Here is a 16,124-nt window from a genome sequence, read left to right on the forward strand (position 1 = left end):
GCCGGGCGGGGGTGGGGGCCCCGGCGGGAGCGGCCCAGGACCGGGGTCCAGCGGGGGTCTCGGCAGCGGCGGGGACCTGCACCCCCGCACCGGGCGCTTGGTGAGCCTGTCGGCCTGTGGGCGGACAGCGCGGAGGCAGCAGCCGGGCCAGGAGTTTAACCACGGGCTGGTGTTGAGCCGGGAACCCTTGCGCGATGGACGCGTCTTCACCGTCCGCATCGACCGCAAGGTGCAGAGCTGGGGCCGGGAACCGAGCTGTGGAGGGAGGCGGGGTAGGACAGGTAGGGGTAGTCCACATCACCAGCAACCGAGAGGGAACCGACAGCCCAGAGAACACTAGGTGATGGACAGGAAGGGTGCACGAAGCAGAAACATTCAGTCTGAAAGAGGGGACAAGGAGAGCTTGGGTTTCCTCAAGACCCAGAATCCGGGAAGGGACACGGAGGCTCACCCATTAGAATGGCTGGGAAACAGACCTCCTGGATCAGTTTCTTGGCGATGGGGGATGGAGAGATGTCAAAGATGTGATTGGAAGAAAAGAGAGATACCAAGGAAAGAACAGACCATTGAAGGACAAATCTACAGGTAGAGCTAGAAAGATAGGTGAGGAGAAATACTCGGGTAGGGGGAGGTGTGTGTGATTTAACTCACAGAGAAAGAATCTGGGAGGAGAGAGAATCTGGGTGGAGTTTGAGCCAAGAAGAGAATTGGGCCCCGGGAAGAGAGTGATTGATATACCAAAGCAAGGATATAGGCACAGGAAGCATGTGAATTTGGGTGGTTGGAGTGCCGTAGAGATCAGGGAAGTTAGAGGAGGCAGGAGGCTGGAATCAGGGAATTTAGCCTGCTTGGCAGGGAAAGCACTGGTGTAGTCAACACTGAGTACAGAGCAGAATTGCTTGGCCCAACTAATTACTGAAACAGAGTCCAGAAAATTACTCGTGGGTCTGCATCTTTGGATTAATGTCTCATGAGAGAGAAAGCCAGTTAGCTGTCAGAGATGTGGAAGAGGGCGGATGCAGTGGTTTGTGGAATGTGGTTTCTTAGTGGCAGAAACCCGTTTGTTGCCCATACTGACTCTCTGTCCACCACTCCATCGCAGGTCAACTCGTGGAGTGGTTCCATTGAGATTGGGGTAACAGCACTGGACCCCAGTGTGCTGGACTTCCCAAGCAGTGCTACGGGGCTGAAGGGGGGCTCATGGGTAGTGTCGGGCTGCTCGGTGCTGAGAGATGGACGCTCTGTGCTGGAGGAGTATGGACAGGACCTGGACCAGCTTGGCGAAGGGGACCGCGTGGGCGTGGAGCGTACTGTTGCAGGGGAGCTTCGGCTCTGGGTGAATGGGCGGGATTGCGGAGTGGCCGCCACAGGCCTGCCCACTCGTGTCTGGGCCGTCGTGGACCTTTATGGCAAGTGCACCCAGATCACCGTGCTACCCCCTGAGCCAGGCTTCAGCCTCCCTGCTCCCATCCCCACACCTCCCCTCGAACCCTCAGCCCCCGCTGAAGATTCTGCTTTGGCTGAACAGGGGACCTCTGGGGATGAAGGTAAGAACACACACAGCTAGGGTGGTGGTGGAGGGGTGGGGCAGAAGGAATGGCTGAAGGAATGGGGGAAATGCAGTGACAAGTGAGACTGGGCATGGCAGAGCCATTCAGACCCCCAAGTCTGTTGAAGGAGAGAGCAGGGGCTAGAGGAGGGGGTCTCTTGGCTGTGGGCACTGAAGCAGGGACTGAACCATTATTCCCCTCCCATCTCACCTGGTCCCCAGCCTTCATGGTGTCCCCAGCGCAGGCCCGGCCGGAGACGTTTCCTAACAGCCTTGAGTCACATAATGGTGAGGGCTCTGGGGAGGCCCTGGGAAGGGAAGCGGGAAGTGATGTGGACAAGGGAGGGACCTCAGGAGAGGGGTAGGGAAAGAGGGTACCAAGCCTGAGTGTATAATGTCCCATCTCACCTGCCTTTCTCTATCTTGCTGCTGTAGACTTTGCCAGCATGGAGCTCTCTGAGGTGGTGAGCAATGCCATCCTGTCTGCCTACAACGGGGGGCTTCTGAATGTGAACCTGAGCTCCCCACCAGCCGGGGATGGGCTTGGGTCTAGCAGTGCTGCCACCTCGCCCATCCTTACTTCCAATGACGCCCTACTCTTTCACGAGAAGTGTGGGACCCTCATCAAACTCAGCAACAATAATAAGACAGCTGAGCGCCGGCGGCCCCTGGACGAATTCAACAACGGGGTTGTCATGACCAACCGCCCGCTTCGAGACAATGAAATGTTTGAGGTGTGCAAGGTCCTGGGGTCTGGCTGGCGTCTCACCTCTGGGAGCTAAAGATGGGGCTCAACCCTTGATGCTGGAAGGGTGGGGCCTGGGGAAGGACCAAAAGCTAAGGGTTTCCTGCTCCTCCCTTCTGCTATCATTTAACCCCAGATCCGTATCGACAAGCTTGTAGATAAGTGGTCAGGCTCCATTGAGATTGGTGTCACCACCCACAATCCCAACAGTTTGGAGTATCCAGCCACCATGACCAACCTCCAGTCAGGTACCAGCCCCAGGCAGGGGTGGGGGTGCAGGCCTGGGGGTACTGAGGGGAAGGAAGCCCATATCCTAACCAGGGTGTCCACCTGCACCCAGGTACGATCATGATGAGCGGCTGCGGGATCCTGACCAATGGCAAAGGCACGCGCCGGGAATACTGTGAATTCAGTCTGGATGAGCTACAGGTAAGGGTGGGACACAAAGCCTCTGGCCCCTCTCCAGGGGAGCCACTTGTGTCCCCATTTGGGCAGCACACATTGGTCTCCTCTGTCACCTAGAGCAAGTCCCTTTTTCTGTTGCCTGAAGATTCCTTCTGAGAAGACAGGGTTACCCAACAGTTAAGCACCCAGATTTTGGAATCAGATGATTCATTTCCTTCTCTGTTTGTTTGGCTACTTGTGGTTATGGTCTGAGGCTAGACACTTATCCTCTATGGTTGTTGGTTTGTTTTTTTTTTAATGAGCTTATTAGCAGTACTTATAGATTGAGATTTAGAGAAGTTGATGCTTGTAAGATGGTTTAACCATCTTGCACTGAACGTTCAGAATATGTAGAAATTATCATGTCTGGAAAACAGGGACCTAGGACCTATCCTACCTTTCCTCCAGGGTGGTCTGAGACTTGCATGAACATCGTTTTGGAGCTGTTCCCTGTGGAACGGGGTGGTGGGAAGGACCCAGGACCGTGCTGAAGACTGCTGTAGATAGATTCCAGACTGAGCTATTTTTGTACTTTGATTAGGAGGGTGACCACATTGGCCTCACAAGGAAGTCCAACTCTGCCCTGCATTTCTTCATTAATGGCATCGATCAGGGTAAGGGGATGCTTAGAAAGGGTCACTGGGCCAGGGCTTTCTGTGAGGGGTGGGGACTGGGGTCTGTACCTCATACTCCTGCCTCTCTTTGGGATTTGGTCTCCCCATATTTGACTCTTCTTCCCTTGTTCTCCCCGCAATCACTGTACCTTCTACTGCCACAGGTGTGGCTACCCCGTTGACACCCCCGGTGGTGTATGGTGTGGTGGACTTGTATGGGATGGCAGTGAAGGTGACCATTGTCCACAATAACAATCACAGCGACCGTCTACGCCGAAACAATGCCATCCTGCGGGCGCTGTCCCCTGAGGGTGCTCTTCGCCGTGCTGCTCCTGCTGCCCAGGCAGAACCTGAGCGCCTGCTCTTCCACCCCAACTGTGGGCAGAAAGCAGCCATCACCCATGAGGGACGCACTGCCCTGAGGCCCCAGTATGGCCCATGGGGTGGGGAGAAGCCTGCAGAAGGGGCTCTAATGGGATTTGTGGGGGAAAGGGGGGAAAGCGAGAGGCAGAGGGAGTCTGGTCTGGGGAGTTCTGAAGAATGGGAAGCCTTCCTCAGTTTGAGGTTTAGTTGGTTGGCTTGGGGCGGTGGGTGTCAGGCAGGCATTGCTGGGCTAGGCCTTGGCACACTCAGAGCCTGTGTTGGGGATCTGAATTCTTGATTGCTGTGCCCTCAGCGCCACTGATGACTTCAATCACGGTGTGGTGCTGAGCAGCAGAGCCCTGAGGGATGGAGAGGTGTTCCAGGTGCGCATTGACAAGATGGTGGACAAATGGGCTGGCTCCATTGAGATTGGTGTCACCACTCACAACCCTGCCTACCTCCAGTTGCCCTCCACCATGACCAACTTGCGCTCTGGTGAGCTGCCAAGAAGGGCGGGGCCAGGACAGGGTTCTAGGGAAGAAGCTGTTACTGCAGCACTGGCTGGCACTTGTTCTCCAGCCACCAACCCCCACTTCTTTTTTTGGCAGCTGGCCGGTCCAGGGATTGAACCCTGGACCTTGGTGTTATTGGCACCACACTCTAACCAACCAAGCTAACCAGCCAGCCCTCCAGTCCCTTTTTCACGTGTCACACTTGTGATGATTCATTTAGTGGTGGAGAGTGCCACATGGGCAGGGCCTGGCCTGTGGCTCTCTTGAGACTACAGTTTTCTTGTCCTGCTCACGGGAGAAAGCCAGCTGTCAAAAGGCAGAGTGAGGTCCGGCCCGTGGCTCAACTCGGGAGAGTGCAGTGCTGATAACACCAAGGCCCCGGGTTTGGATCCCATATAGGGATGGCCGGTTTGCTCACTGGCTGAGCGTGGTGCTGACAACACCAAGTCAAGGGTTAAGATCCCCTTACCGGTCATCTTTAAAAAAAAAAAAAAAAAAAAAAAAGGCAGAGTGAGCTATCGGCTCAAAGGAGTGATGTTGGGCCACTACGTAAAGGAGAGGAGACCTGCTTTGCCCATCATGTTCTCTGCCACTCCTTATGCCCCCAGGGACCTGGATGATGACCGGGAACGGGGTGATGCACAATGGAACAACCATCCTGGATGAATACGGGCACAACCTGGACCGCCTCAAGGTGGGAGAGTGGGTGTACTGCCTGGTCACACAGTAGGGGGGAGGTGGGCAAGGCAGAGCTGATGCAGGACCAACCCAGGCAGGAGCTCTGCCTGACTCCTCACTCTAGCCTCCACTTCTTCCAAGGCAGGGGACACGGTGGGCGTGGTGCGGCGGGAGGACGGCACTCTCCACTTCTTTGTCAATGGGATGACTCAGGGCCCTGCTGCCTGGAACGTTCCCCCAGGTGTCTATGCTGTCGTCGATCTCTACGGCCAGGCAGCCCAGGCCACCATTGTGGATGACATGGGTGAGGGCAGGGCTGGGCTGGGACACGGAATTAGGGTGGCCTTGGGAGGCCTCAGAGATACCTGGAGACCTCATGGCTGATGTCCACCCTTGCAGAGGTGCCTCCAATCCCTGAGCCTCTCCCTGAGGGGAATAACCAGGTGTCTCCAAGCTCCCCATCCTCAGGGGTTGGGGGCTCTGACTTGCGCTTCCACCAGCTACACGGCAGTAACGCAGTCATCACCAACGGGGGCCGCACTGCGCTCCGCCACAACTGCCGCAGCGAGTTCAATGATGCCATCGTCATTTCCAACCGGTCAGTCTCTGGACTTTCATGTTCCCACCTTCCTACTGCCCAGCCTCAGCCACCCAAGTAGGGCACCTCTGATCGCCACTCTCCCTTCAGGGCCCTGCGGGATGGAGAGCTGTTTGAAATTGTCATTCAGAAGATGGTGGACCGCTGGTCAGGGTCCATTGAGGCTGGTGAGGGGGTATCTGTGTGTCTGTCCAGGGAGGCGGAGGGTTCTGGATGTCTGTAGCCTGAGGGGTCAGCTCTGACCTACCCCTGCCTCCTTCTAGGAGTGACCGCTATTCGGCCCGAAGATCTGGAATTCCCCAACACTATGACAGACATTGACTATGATACGTGGATGTTGAGGTTGGGCTGCCTGCTTTTGAGACCATCTTGGTGGGACTGTGTGGAGCTGGCTGGGATCAGAGAAGCAGGGTTTGGACCTGTGCTGGCCACAGGCAGTGGCAGACCTATGGGATCTGACTGCCCCCACCCTTCAATTCTGGGAAGTCCCGCCTAGCCCTGTAGGGGCACAATCCTCCTCCCTTTTAGGGTAGTTCCTACTTTTTCCTGGGGGTATCCCAGGGACAAAGGACATAAAATTGGGCTTCAGACTCAGATCAAGACTCCAGTCCAAGGCACTGAAGGTCTCGACAGGCAGGGACTGGGCAGGGGCCAATGTAGGGGAAAAGCTGGGAGGCTGACCCACCCCTTCTGCCATTCCCCCAGTGGCACAGCCATTATGCAAGATGGTAATACAATGCGCAACAACTATGGGTGCGACCTGGATGCACTGGGCACAGGTGCACGCATTGGCATGATGCGAACGGCCAAGGGCGATCTGCACTACTTCATCAATGGCCAGGACCAAGGTGCCGCCTGCTCAGGCTTGCCTCCGGGTAAAGGTGACTACTATGCAGCTTTCGGCCTGCCATCCTTAGACCAACCCACCCTGAGCTGTCAAGCATCTGACCCCTTCCTTTCCTACCCAGAGGTGTATGCGGTGGTGGATCTCTATGGCCAGTGTGTCCAAGTGTCTATCACCAGTGCCACCGGCCCCATGGACAACAGTCTGGCGACCAGCAACACTGCCACCGAGAAGTCATTCCCCTTGCACTCCCCAGGTTCAGTGGCAGAGAGGGATGGAGGGTGGGCTCTGCTTGCCTGCTGTGAGCCTGATTAGGTTCCGGGTTAGGGAAGCTGTTCAAAGGCTGGGGCACCCACCTGCAGGTGATGGGGAGGGAGCAGCCTGTGGTGGCAAGCAGCCAAGAGGGGAAGTTATACCTCATCACAAAGCCTAAAAGCTTCCCTGCCATCAAGGGGCCAGGACACCATAACTGGGCATACCAGGTTTGCAAATGAGCTGCGGTGAAAGGTGGTGTCAGGACATCCTGGGGAGAGATGGCAGATGGGGCTTTTATGTCCACTTCCTGTTGCATCTGAAAGCTTTGCTCTGTTCTGTGTGAAGTTTGCTGCCCCAATCCTACCCCTTCTTCTGGTGCTGTCTTTCCAGTGGCTGGCGTGGCTCACCGATTCCACAGTACTTGCGGCAAGAACATCACTCTGGAGGAGGAGGGCACGAGGGCGGTGCGTGCGGCTGGCTATGCTCATGGCCTTGTCTTCAGCACTAAAGAGCTCAAGGCTGAGGAAGTCTTTGAGGTGGGCTGTGGCAATGCAGCAGATGGGCTGCTGGGCCCATCACAACAGGGCCAGTGAATCTATTCTCTCTCTTACAGGTGAAAGTGGAAGAGCTGGATGAGAAGTGGGCAGGTTCCCTCCGGCTGGGACTGACCACATTAGCGCCCGGGGAGATGGGGCCTGGGGCAGGTGGGGGCCTGGGGCTGCCTCCCTCCCTGCCGGAGCTCCGGACTAAGACCACCTGGATGGTGTCCAGCTGTGAAGTGAGGCGCGACGGGCAGCTCCAGAGGATGAACTATGGCCGGAACCTGGAGAGGCTGGGGGTGAAGCAGCTGACTCCAGAGACAGGGAGGGGTCGGGAGTGGGGGAGGCTGGGAGAGAGGACCAAGCATCTGTCCTGTCCCACCTTGGTTCTAGGTGGGGAGTCGCGTGGGCATTCGTCGGGGGGCAGATGACACAATGCACATCCTGGTAGATGGAGAGGATATGGGGCCTGCAGCCACGGGCATTGCCAAGGTAGAGCTAAGAGCTTCCTTGGGTTCTGGGAGTGGGTTGAAGTCTTCTGCTAAGCGCTGATTTCTGGGTCTTGTGTGTCCCCAGAATGTGTGGGCTGTGTTGGATCTCTATGGGCCAGTACGCAGTTTGTCTATTGTCAGTTCCACGAGGATGGAGGAGCCAGAAGGCACCCAGCCTCCTTCCCCCGGCTCGGACACTGGCAGTGAGGGCGAGGAGGATGATGAGGGTGAAGAGCATGGCTCAGGAGTAAGAGGCTGCAGCAGGGCCTGCTGGGCACATGGATGGGCAGTTGGTGGACCACAAGACACCAGGCCTTTCTTGGGTTCTCTGATAGTCTGGCAGAGGCTCATATTCAAGCTCTGTGTAAACCCCAGGGGGTTGGTTGGGCCTGGCATTGGCAACCCATGCATCTCAGTCTCTTCCTCTGCATCAGGGCCAGAATCAAGTGGATATTATGCCCACAGCCCTCGAGTTCCTAGAGAACCATGGGAAGAATATCCTCTTGTCTAATGGAAATCGTACAGCAACACGGGTGGCCAGCTACAATCAGGGCATCGTTGTCCTCAACCAGCCTCTGGTACCCCAGCTGCTGGTCCAGGTGGGCCCTGCCTCCTTATCCTCAATTCTTCTTGCTCCAGGGTGACCCAGTGCTAACACTCCTGGATGAAGGCTTTTGTAGGGGAAGAAAAAAGTGGAAGGCAAGGCCCCTCGGATGAGCTTCCTGGGCTTTTGTTCATACTCTGTACTGGCGGTTATAGATCAGTTACCACCCAGTCCCCACCTGGTGACTGGTAAGGGAAGCAGTACGTAGGGGCTGGGGAAGGCCAGGGGAGATGCTTGATTCTGTATGTGGGAATAGGGGGGCTTTCCAGAGGAGGGGGTCTTTCTTTTTTTTTTTTTTTTTTTTTTAAAAGATGACCGGTAAGGGGATCTTAACCCTCGACTTGGTGTTGTCAGCACCACGCTCAGCCAGTGAGCGAACCGGCCGTCCCTACGTGGGATCCGAACCCGAGGCCTTGGTGTTATCAGCACCGCACTCTACCGAGTGAGCCACGGTCCGGCCCCGAGGAGGGGGTCTTTCTGCTCCAGGCTAAAAGATACATCAAAGTTGGCCAGGTGACGGCAGTCCCTAGAGACAAGAATCCATCCTTGTCTAATGGAAGACAAGAATCCATCCTTGTCTAATGGAAGACAAGAATCCAACCTTGGTCTTGCAACAGCAAGACCAAGGTTCAAAGAGGGAAGGAAACAAAATAGATTTGCAGTTTCCAGTCCCTCCCAGCAATAGAAAGGACAGCATCCCAGGCCGCACTCAGAGGTGCAATGTTTCCTCCCTGGCTGAGATGAGGAGCCTGGCTCTTCCCAGGAGGCTGTGATTGTGGAGTAGTTCCTTCTCCCCAGGTGCGGATAGACTTTCTGAACCGACAGTGGACATCTTCCCTTGTCCTGGGAGTCATCACCTGCCCACCTGAGAGGCTCAATTTCCCTGCTTCTGCCTGTGCCCTCAAACGGGCAGCCTGGCTGCTGCGGGGCCGTGGGGTCTTCCACAATGGTCTCAAGGTGAGTAGGGAGCCAGAGAGAAAGGTGAGGGCTAGGCCTTTGAGTAGGGAGGTGCTGGCCAAAGGGGAGAAGGGAAGCCCTAGCCCCAGAGGTAGGACCACAGGTCTAAAGAGGGACAGTAGTGGGTGGGCAAGGGCATAAGTGCCATCCACCTGTCAGTCTCAGGCCTGCTGCTTCCTTCTATGTCCCTGCTGTTGAGAAAGTTACAAGTGGGGAAGGGGGAGGGGGGACTCTAGCTAATTGAAGTGGGGGTAGAGCCTAGTCAGTGGGCAAGGGTGGAGGCAAAGCCCAGGGACTAGTAACCGGAAACGGAGTGAAGGATGGGAATGGCTGCTGGTGGTGGGAGTCTGATCATTGGAGGACAATAAGTCTCTCCTCCCAGATCTGTGAGAAGTTTGGGCCAAATCTGGACACGTGTCCTGAAGGCACCATCCTGGGACTGCGGCTGGACAGCACTGGCGGGCTGCATCTCTATGTCAATGGGGTGGACCAGGGGGTGGCTGTGATAGACGTGCCCCAGCCCTGTCATGCACTCGTGGACCTCTATGGACAGTGTGAGCAGGTGAGTGGCAGTGAAGGCAGGGAGGAGGGATTGCCTGGGCGACTGGGCTATCTGAGTAAAGGGGAAGTCTGTGGTCCACAGGGCATCAGCAGGGCCTGGGGTGTGATCAAGCTCTGGCTGACTACCCCTCTCTCCTGCAGGTGACAATCGTAAGCCCTGAACCAGGGACTGCCAGTGGGAAAGGTGCTGGAACCCAAGGGGACATGGAGAAAGCTGACATGGTAGACGGTGCGCCAGCCTGAAGGGACCAAGATCCTGTCCCCATTCCTCTGTCCCCTTTTCTATGCTTCGAGCCCCAGATCCTGTAACCTGTGCCCACTCTGCTCCCTTAGGTATCAAGGAGAGTGTGTGCTGGGGTCCACTGCCCGCTGCTAACCCTCTAAAGAGCTGCGAGTACCATGCTCTTTGCTCCCGCTTCCAAGAACTGCTGCTGCTTCCTGGTGAGTCCTGGTACCCCAGAACCCACCTTATTCCAGTGACCAGGCCAGGGCCATGCCCAGAGCTTTGGAGACCAGCTGGAGGGCAGCAGCATGGTTGAAACCCAGGGCAGCAGCCACAGCACCAAGCCTCTACCCACTCTCCTGCAGAGGATTATTTCATGTCTCCGCCGAAGCGTAGCCTGTGCTACTGTGAGTCTTGCCGGAAGCTTCGAGGAGATGAGGCCCACAGGCGCCGAGGGGAGCCCCCCCGGGAATACGCCCTGCCCTTTGGCTGGTGCAGGTTCAACCTCAGGTATATATGAGGCAGGGGTATCCATTTCCCTATTGTTCTTTGCTTCCCCGAGAAAGGAGGATCCCAAGAGAGTACCTGGAAGAAGTGATAGAACTTCCTGTCTAGGGGGTGACCTTGGGGAGCCAGTGATCTTTGTTCTCTGCCCTATCTGTATATCTCCTAGGGTGAATCCCCGCTTGGAGGCTGGGACACTAACCAAGAAATGGCACATGGCGTATCATGGGAGCAATGTGGCAGCCATAAGGAGGGTGCTGGACCGAGGGGAGCTGGGAGCAGGTACTGTGGAGCAGGCAGAGGCAGGGCAGACTGGGCCTGGGGGCCATAGGACCAAAAAGGGCTGCCCTCACCAAGCTGTCCTCACAGGCACTGCCTCCATCCTGAGCTGCCGGCCCTTGAAGGGAGAGCCTGGGGTAGGGTTCGAAGAGCCTGGCGAGAACTGTGCACCTCCTCGGGAGGAGCAGCCCCCTCCAGTGCTGCTTTCCCCCTCCCTTCAATATGCTGGGGTTGAGACCCTGGCCTCCAAAGTGCAGTGAGTACACAGGAGGGGTAGGGACAGAGCTCCAGGGGCTCCAACCAAGAGAGGGCCACTTGGGTCTTCCTGACTTGCCTTCCCCTTTTCCCACCTTGTCTTGCTAGTTGCTCAGTCTCCACTCTCAACCCTTTCTTCACTCATTCATTAAATAAGTAACACTATATGCTGTCCCACTGAACAAAAAAGGAAACTTGGTTTTGTGGAACTCATGTCTTCTCTCTCTCTAGAATGTTTATACATAAGTATTAGTATTTTTAATGGTGATGAGTAAGTACTGTGTGGAAAGAAAGAAGGAGAGTGGGGTGAAGTAGATGAGAAGTGTGGTTGGAGTAGGTGTATTAAATAGGCCAGTCAGGGTCAGCACTATAAGAAGGTGAGATTTGTCGGATCCCCACGCTGGCCAGCCGCCAAAAACAAGAACAAACTCCCACTCCCCACCACACACATGCAAAGGTGACATTTGAGCAAAAGCTTGAAAAAGGAAGTGAAGGATTTAGCTGAGCAGGCTGTAGGAAGAAGGCTATTTTAGGTAGAGAGAACAGCTAGAGCTAAGGCCTGATAAGGTAAGGGACAGCAAGGCCTGTGTGGTTGGAGCAGAGTAAGGGGGAGAGCTGTTGGGGCCAGGGGCCTCATTTCCCCATTTCTGCTTCTCGTCTGACAGATTCCGGGACTCCAAATCCCAGCGGACGCACCAGGCTCAGGTGGCATTCCAGGTGTGCGTGCGCCCTGGCTCCTACACTCCGGGCCCCCCTTCCACTGCCCTCAGAGAACCTCCTGACCCTCATTTCAGCCCAGCTGAACTTGAGTGGGTCACTAAGGAGAAGGGGGCCACACTCCTCTATGCCCTGCTGGTACGGGTGGAATGAGGAGTGAGACGCCACCAGTACAAGCACAGTTGGGCCGTGGGCCCGTGGACTCTGAGTGACGACTGCCTCCACGTCATTCCAGTGACTCATGGCATGCACAGGTGCTCAGTCTTGGCAGATGCGTAGGAGCACGTAGGCAGGCTCTCAGATTCAGATGGAAGTGGCATCTCCATGTCCAGGGCCCCAGAACACTCCCTCTGGTAGGAGGGAGCTGTGGGGAGCCCAGCTCCAACCCTGGGTGCCCCGCTCCATGCACTGATTTGGGGAACACGACTCCCTATTACTCCCCTCCCTCATATCACTTAATTTATTTCCGTTTTTCTTTCTGGTTACTGTGAATCCCAGAGGAGTCTCTCCCCGTGCCCACGTGAAGCTGCTTTTCCGGGGCCGTGGGGTGGGAGCGGGGACGGGCGGGCGGGCGCGTGGACGCCAGGGGTTTCTGTACAGTTGTTACTGACTCTGGTTTCTAAGGAGCCAATAAACAGCGTCTCAGAGCACCCGCCTCGGCCTCTCTCTCGCGCGCTTCTTTCTTTCTGGTTACTGTGAATCCCAGAGGAGTCTCTCCCCGTGCCCACGTGAAGCTGCTTTTCCGGGGCCGTGGGGTGGGAGCGGGGACGGGCGGGCGGGCGCGTGGACGCCAGGGGTTTCTGTACAGTTGTTACTGACTCTGGTTTCTAAGGAGCCAATAAACAGCGTCTCAGAGCACCCGCCTCGGCCTCTCTCTCGCGCGCTTCTCCGGAGCCCGTGGCTCCGCCAGCCGAAGAGTGCCGCGGGCGCCCGGGGAGCCGACACCCGCGACTAGGCGGCCTCCCGGCCGGGCCACGACATTTGGGCGCCGCGGGCTCCCGTCGCCGCGTCTCGTCCAACCCACGAGGCCGGCCTCGCCGCGACTCCGGAAGAACTCGGTGCGCTCGCCGGATGTGACGCAAGGCCCAGGCGTACCGGAGGCCTCGGAGAGCACAGACTAGGCGGGTAGGGAGGGGCGGGCGCCTGGGGCTGGCGGGAGCACCGAGTCCAGGACCCCGGCGCCACCCGCGAGTGCGGCGGAGCGGGGGCCGCGGACCCGGCTGGGCGGCGGGCGCCCGGGACACATGGACAGGGCGGCGATCGGGCCGGGTGGACGGGCTTCCGCCTCAGCCGGACGCGGTCCTCTTGAGCGCCCGCCTTCCCGCAGGCCCCATCCGAGGTCCGGCAGTCAGTGACAGAGCCAGGCGCCCGCGGCCCGAACGCCCCCAGCAGCACCATGCCCGCGCTCCTGGAGCGCCCCAAGCTTTCCAACGCCATGGCCAGGGCTCTTCACCGGCACATCATGATGGAGCGGGAGCGCAAGCGGCAGGGTGAGCCAGGGCCACAGCGGGAGGACACACGAACCCGGATGGCGCCGCTATCCCAGGGTTGGCCACCACCCACGGGCCGACCAGTGCGCCCGCAGCCCGGGCTGGAGGACGGAACGGTCCCGTTGAGTTAAGAGGCTTGGTCCAAGCTCCAGAACCCTTGAGCTGGGAAGGACCTTGGAGAGCACCTAATAAAGCCTCCCTCTCTCCCTGTTCCCTTTTGCAACGATAGGGAAGCCTATCCTCTCGAGAGGGGAAGAGCCATTGCCAAGAGCGTACGAGATTGTTGGGATAACTTATTTTTGCTGGTCTTCCATCTCTAACATTCGAATTATTTTCACCACTCTGCAACTTCTCCACTCTTCCTTATTCTCCAGAGGAAGAAGAGGTGGACAAGATGATGGAACAGAAGATGAAGGAAGAGCAAGAGAGAAGGAAGAAAAAGGAGATGGAAGAGAGAATGTCATTAGAGGAGACTAAGGAACAAGTAAGCAGTCCTTTGATCTTTCCCAGCTCTGACTTCTTTGACTCTCCTTGCCTTCATCTATTCGTGTTTCCCCTCCCAGATTCTAAAGTTACAGGAGAAGCTTTTGGCCCTACAAGAAGAGAAGCACCAGCTTTTCCTGCAGCTCAAGAAAGTTTTACATGAGGAAGAAAAACGGAGGCGAAAGGAGCAGAGGTGGGATCAGAGAGCTAAAAATAAAAACGGGGGCTAAGTGGAACTGGGATCAGATAACAAAAGAATCAGTATGTAATGGCAAAAAAGGGGCACCTGTCTTTGACTTTGACCTGCCTGCCTTTCACTCCAGTGACCTAACCACTCTGACATCAGCTGCGTATCAGCAGGGCCTGACTGTTCACACAGGAACTCATCTCCTCAGCATGCAGGGTGAGGACTAAAGTAATCACCTAGAATAGGCCCTCCTGGAGGTTGCAGCCTCGCATTTCAGCATTACGATGCCTCTCTCCCTTTCTAGGGAGCCCTGGAGGACACAATCGCCCAGGCACCCTCATGGCGGCTGACAGAGCCAAACAGATGTTTGGACCCCAAGTGCTTACGGTGAGAGAAGTAGGATTGGATTGCTTTTCCCTGCTGCCTTCCACCCAGGCATCCTTGCTCCTAGTAGTCAAGTTGCAAATATATCAAGCACTTATTGTATAAGGAAATACAAGGCATGAAGCAATATATACAAATCACTGAGTTTCTCTATTTACGGAGTTTACAGTGAGTTTTCATTGTCCCTCCTTAGACCCGGCACTACGTGGGCTCAGCAGCTGCTTTTGCAGGGACGCCAGAGCATGGGCAATTCCAAGGCAGCCCAGGTGGTGCCTATGGGACTGCTCAGCCCCCACCTCACTATGGGCCCACCCAGCCAGCCTATAGTCCTAGTCAGCAGCTCAGAGGTGAGTGAAGAGGGAGGGGGGCTTTCCTCAAAGCTCAGAGGGAGGAATGTTGTAGAATAAAAGGAGGTTCTAATGGCTGTGCCTCCTGCCTTTCTCAGCACCTTCAGCGTTTCCTGCAGTGCAGTACCTATCTCAGCCACAGCCACAGCCCTATGCCGTGCATGGCCACTTTCAACCCACCCAGACAGGTGATAACACCCCATGCAGGAGCCCTAGCTCCATGGGTCCTCCTTGTCTCATTATCCATTTTACACAACCTTCTTCTCCACCTAGGGTTCCTTCAGCCTGGTGGTGCCCTGTCCTTGCAAAAGCAGATGGAACATGCTAACCAGCAGACTGGCTTCTCTGACTCAGTGAGTAGGGAGCTTTGGGTGGTCAGGGTAAGGGCTAAGATGAGGGGAGCCCCAGTATGCCTGAGGTCCTGTCTCTGTTCTCTGCAGTCCTCCCTGCGCCCCATGCACCCCCAAGCTCTGCATCCAGCCCCGGGACTGCTTGCTTCCCCTCAGATCCCTGTGCAGATGCAACCAGCAGGAAAGGTAAGGGATGTAATCCAACATACCTGTCAGAATCCCTACACTACCAGGAAAACAGGATTAGGTAAGACAGGTGGCCCATACCCTCTGGTTTTCCCTTCCTCCTTGGGGGTGGTCATCAATAAGAGTGTTAAATGGAAGGGAGAACATTCGCACTGACAAAGCCCTCCTTTCGTTACCGTTACCAGTCAGGCTTTGCAGCTACCAGCCAACCTGGCCCTCGGCTCCCTTTCATCCAACACAGCCAGAACCCGCGATTTTACCACAAGTGACCATCAGATTCTATCATCAACCTCATGCACCCACCCCACCATGGGTAGGGGTCACCCCATGTGTGTCCCAGGCCAATAAAGTCTACCTGCCACTGCCCATGGCTGCTGCTGTTTGTGTTCCCTCCCACCCACCTGTCCAGAAGGCTGCTTGCAGGGTTGGGGGATGGCTGGTAGGTCCATAGCAAGTCAAAGTAAGACAGTTAAGTTACAGTGAACTTGGTGGCAGAGTTCAGTTTGTTTCCGGCTTCCAAATGCACCTTTCAGCCAGCAAATACCCATTTAATTCAAATAAGCCACTGAGTTGGGGGCTTCATATTAAACTTGTAGTTTTATTCAGGTTTGATTTTAACAAATGTGTCGGGGAGAGCCCGCAGGAAAGGATGAAGCCCATGGGGGCACAGCCCTCCCAGGTGCCTGAGGAGGCAGGTCCCCTCCCCTCTCCTCTTTCTTCCCCATCTAAAGGGGTTTGGGGAGAGACATAGGCAGGGGAGGGGGCTGGTCCCCAGTCTATGGGGTGATGCTTGGGGTAAAGGGCTATGGGGAATAGGATCAGATGAGGGATGAGTGGGGGAAGGGCACAGGGACCATTTGCCAGAATCCACAGCTTTCAGTTTCCAGATTGAATTAAAAAAAAAAAAAAAAAAAAAAAAAAAAAAAAAAAAAAACAAAAAACACCCCCCCCCCCCCCCCCCCCCC

The 16,124-nt window shown here is 56.2% G+C and overlaps 2 protein-coding genes and 1 non-coding gene across 3 annotated transcripts in view; 2 read left to right on the forward strand and 1 right to left on the reverse strand.

The window, feature by feature from the left end:
- NEURL4 (neuralized E3 ubiquitin protein ligase 4) overlaps positions 1-12,382 on the forward strand; it is a 12,821-nt gene extending 439 nt beyond the window's left edge. The window contains exons 2-30 of the mRNA XM_008573906.1: positions 9-229; positions 1,103-1,547; positions 1,772-1,837; positions 1,985-2,283; positions 2,431-2,542; positions 2,635-2,723; positions 3,280-3,352; positions 3,517-3,781; positions 4,029-4,210; positions 4,836-4,921; positions 5,047-5,209; positions 5,305-5,503; positions 5,594-5,670; positions 5,767-5,845; positions 6,209-6,378; positions 6,472-6,603; positions 6,993-7,138; positions 7,216-7,440; positions 7,535-7,633; positions 7,718-7,879; positions 8,067-8,231; positions 9,035-9,193; positions 9,576-9,755; positions 9,896-9,983; positions 10,088-10,195; positions 10,343-10,487; positions 10,651-10,763; positions 10,851-11,016; positions 11,681-12,382. Of these exons, the coding sequence (XP_008572128.1) occupies positions 9-229; positions 1,103-1,547; positions 1,772-1,837; positions 1,985-2,283; positions 2,431-2,542; positions 2,635-2,723; positions 3,280-3,352; positions 3,517-3,781; positions 4,029-4,210; positions 4,836-4,921; positions 5,047-5,209; positions 5,305-5,503; positions 5,594-5,670; positions 5,767-5,845; positions 6,209-6,378; positions 6,472-6,603; positions 6,993-7,138; positions 7,216-7,440; positions 7,535-7,633; positions 7,718-7,879; positions 8,067-8,231; positions 9,035-9,193; positions 9,576-9,755; positions 9,896-9,983; positions 10,088-10,195; positions 10,343-10,487; positions 10,651-10,763; positions 10,851-11,016; positions 11,681-11,885 (4,619 nt within the window). The 3' untranslated portion in view covers positions 11,886-12,382. The remainder of the gene's footprint in view (positions 1-8; positions 230-1,102; positions 1,548-1,771; positions 1,838-1,984; positions 2,284-2,430; positions 2,543-2,634; positions 2,724-3,279; positions 3,353-3,516; positions 3,782-4,028; positions 4,211-4,835; positions 4,922-5,046; positions 5,210-5,304; positions 5,504-5,593; positions 5,671-5,766; positions 5,846-6,208; positions 6,379-6,471; positions 6,604-6,992; positions 7,139-7,215; positions 7,441-7,534; positions 7,634-7,717; positions 7,880-8,066; positions 8,232-9,034; positions 9,194-9,575; positions 9,756-9,895; positions 9,984-10,087; positions 10,196-10,342; positions 10,488-10,650; positions 10,764-10,850; positions 11,017-11,680) is intronic.
- Positions 4,325-4,398, reverse strand: TRNAI-AAU. Its single transcript has one exon. It is a non-coding gene; the product is annotated as a tRNA-Ile (tRNA).
- Positions 12,383-12,992: 610 nt separating the features above from the next.
- GPS2 (G protein pathway suppressor 2) lies at positions 12,993-15,525 on the forward strand. Its single transcript, XM_008573878.1, has 10 exons — positions 12,993-13,222; positions 13,597-13,706; positions 13,786-13,898; positions 14,029-14,108; positions 14,197-14,279; positions 14,470-14,623; positions 14,722-14,811; positions 14,897-14,976; positions 15,064-15,159; positions 15,345-15,525. Exons 1-10 carry the CDS (start codon positions 13,129-13,131, stop codon positions 15,426-15,428), a joined length of 984 nt encoding a protein of 327 aa, XP_008572100.1. The 5' UTR covers positions 12,993-13,128; the 3' UTR covers positions 15,429-15,525.
- The last annotated feature ends 599 nt before the right edge of the window (positions 15,526-16,124 follow it).

Source organism: Galeopterus variegatus, unplaced genomic scaffold (genome assembly GCF_000696425.1).
Source record: "Galeopterus variegatus unplaced genomic scaffold, G_variegatus-3.0.2 Scaffold970, whole genome shotgun sequence".
Classification (NCBI taxonomy): Eukaryota; Metazoa; Chordata; class Mammalia; order Dermoptera; family Cynocephalidae; genus Galeopterus; species Galeopterus variegatus.

Coding starts and splice junctions, on each gene's coding strand:
- GPS2 (XM_008573878.1), top strand. CDS start 13,129: ATGCCCGCGCTCCTGGAGCGCCCCAAGCTTTCCAACGCCATGGCCAGG. Junction 14,280..14,469: donor TTGGACCCCAAGTGCTTACG/GTGAGAGAAGTA, acceptor GTCCCTCCTTAG/ACCCGGCACTACGTGGGCTC. Junction 14,977..15,063: donor AGACTGGCTTCTCTGACTCA/GTGAGTAGGGAG, acceptor TGTTCTCTGCAG/TCCTCCCTGCGCCCCATGCA.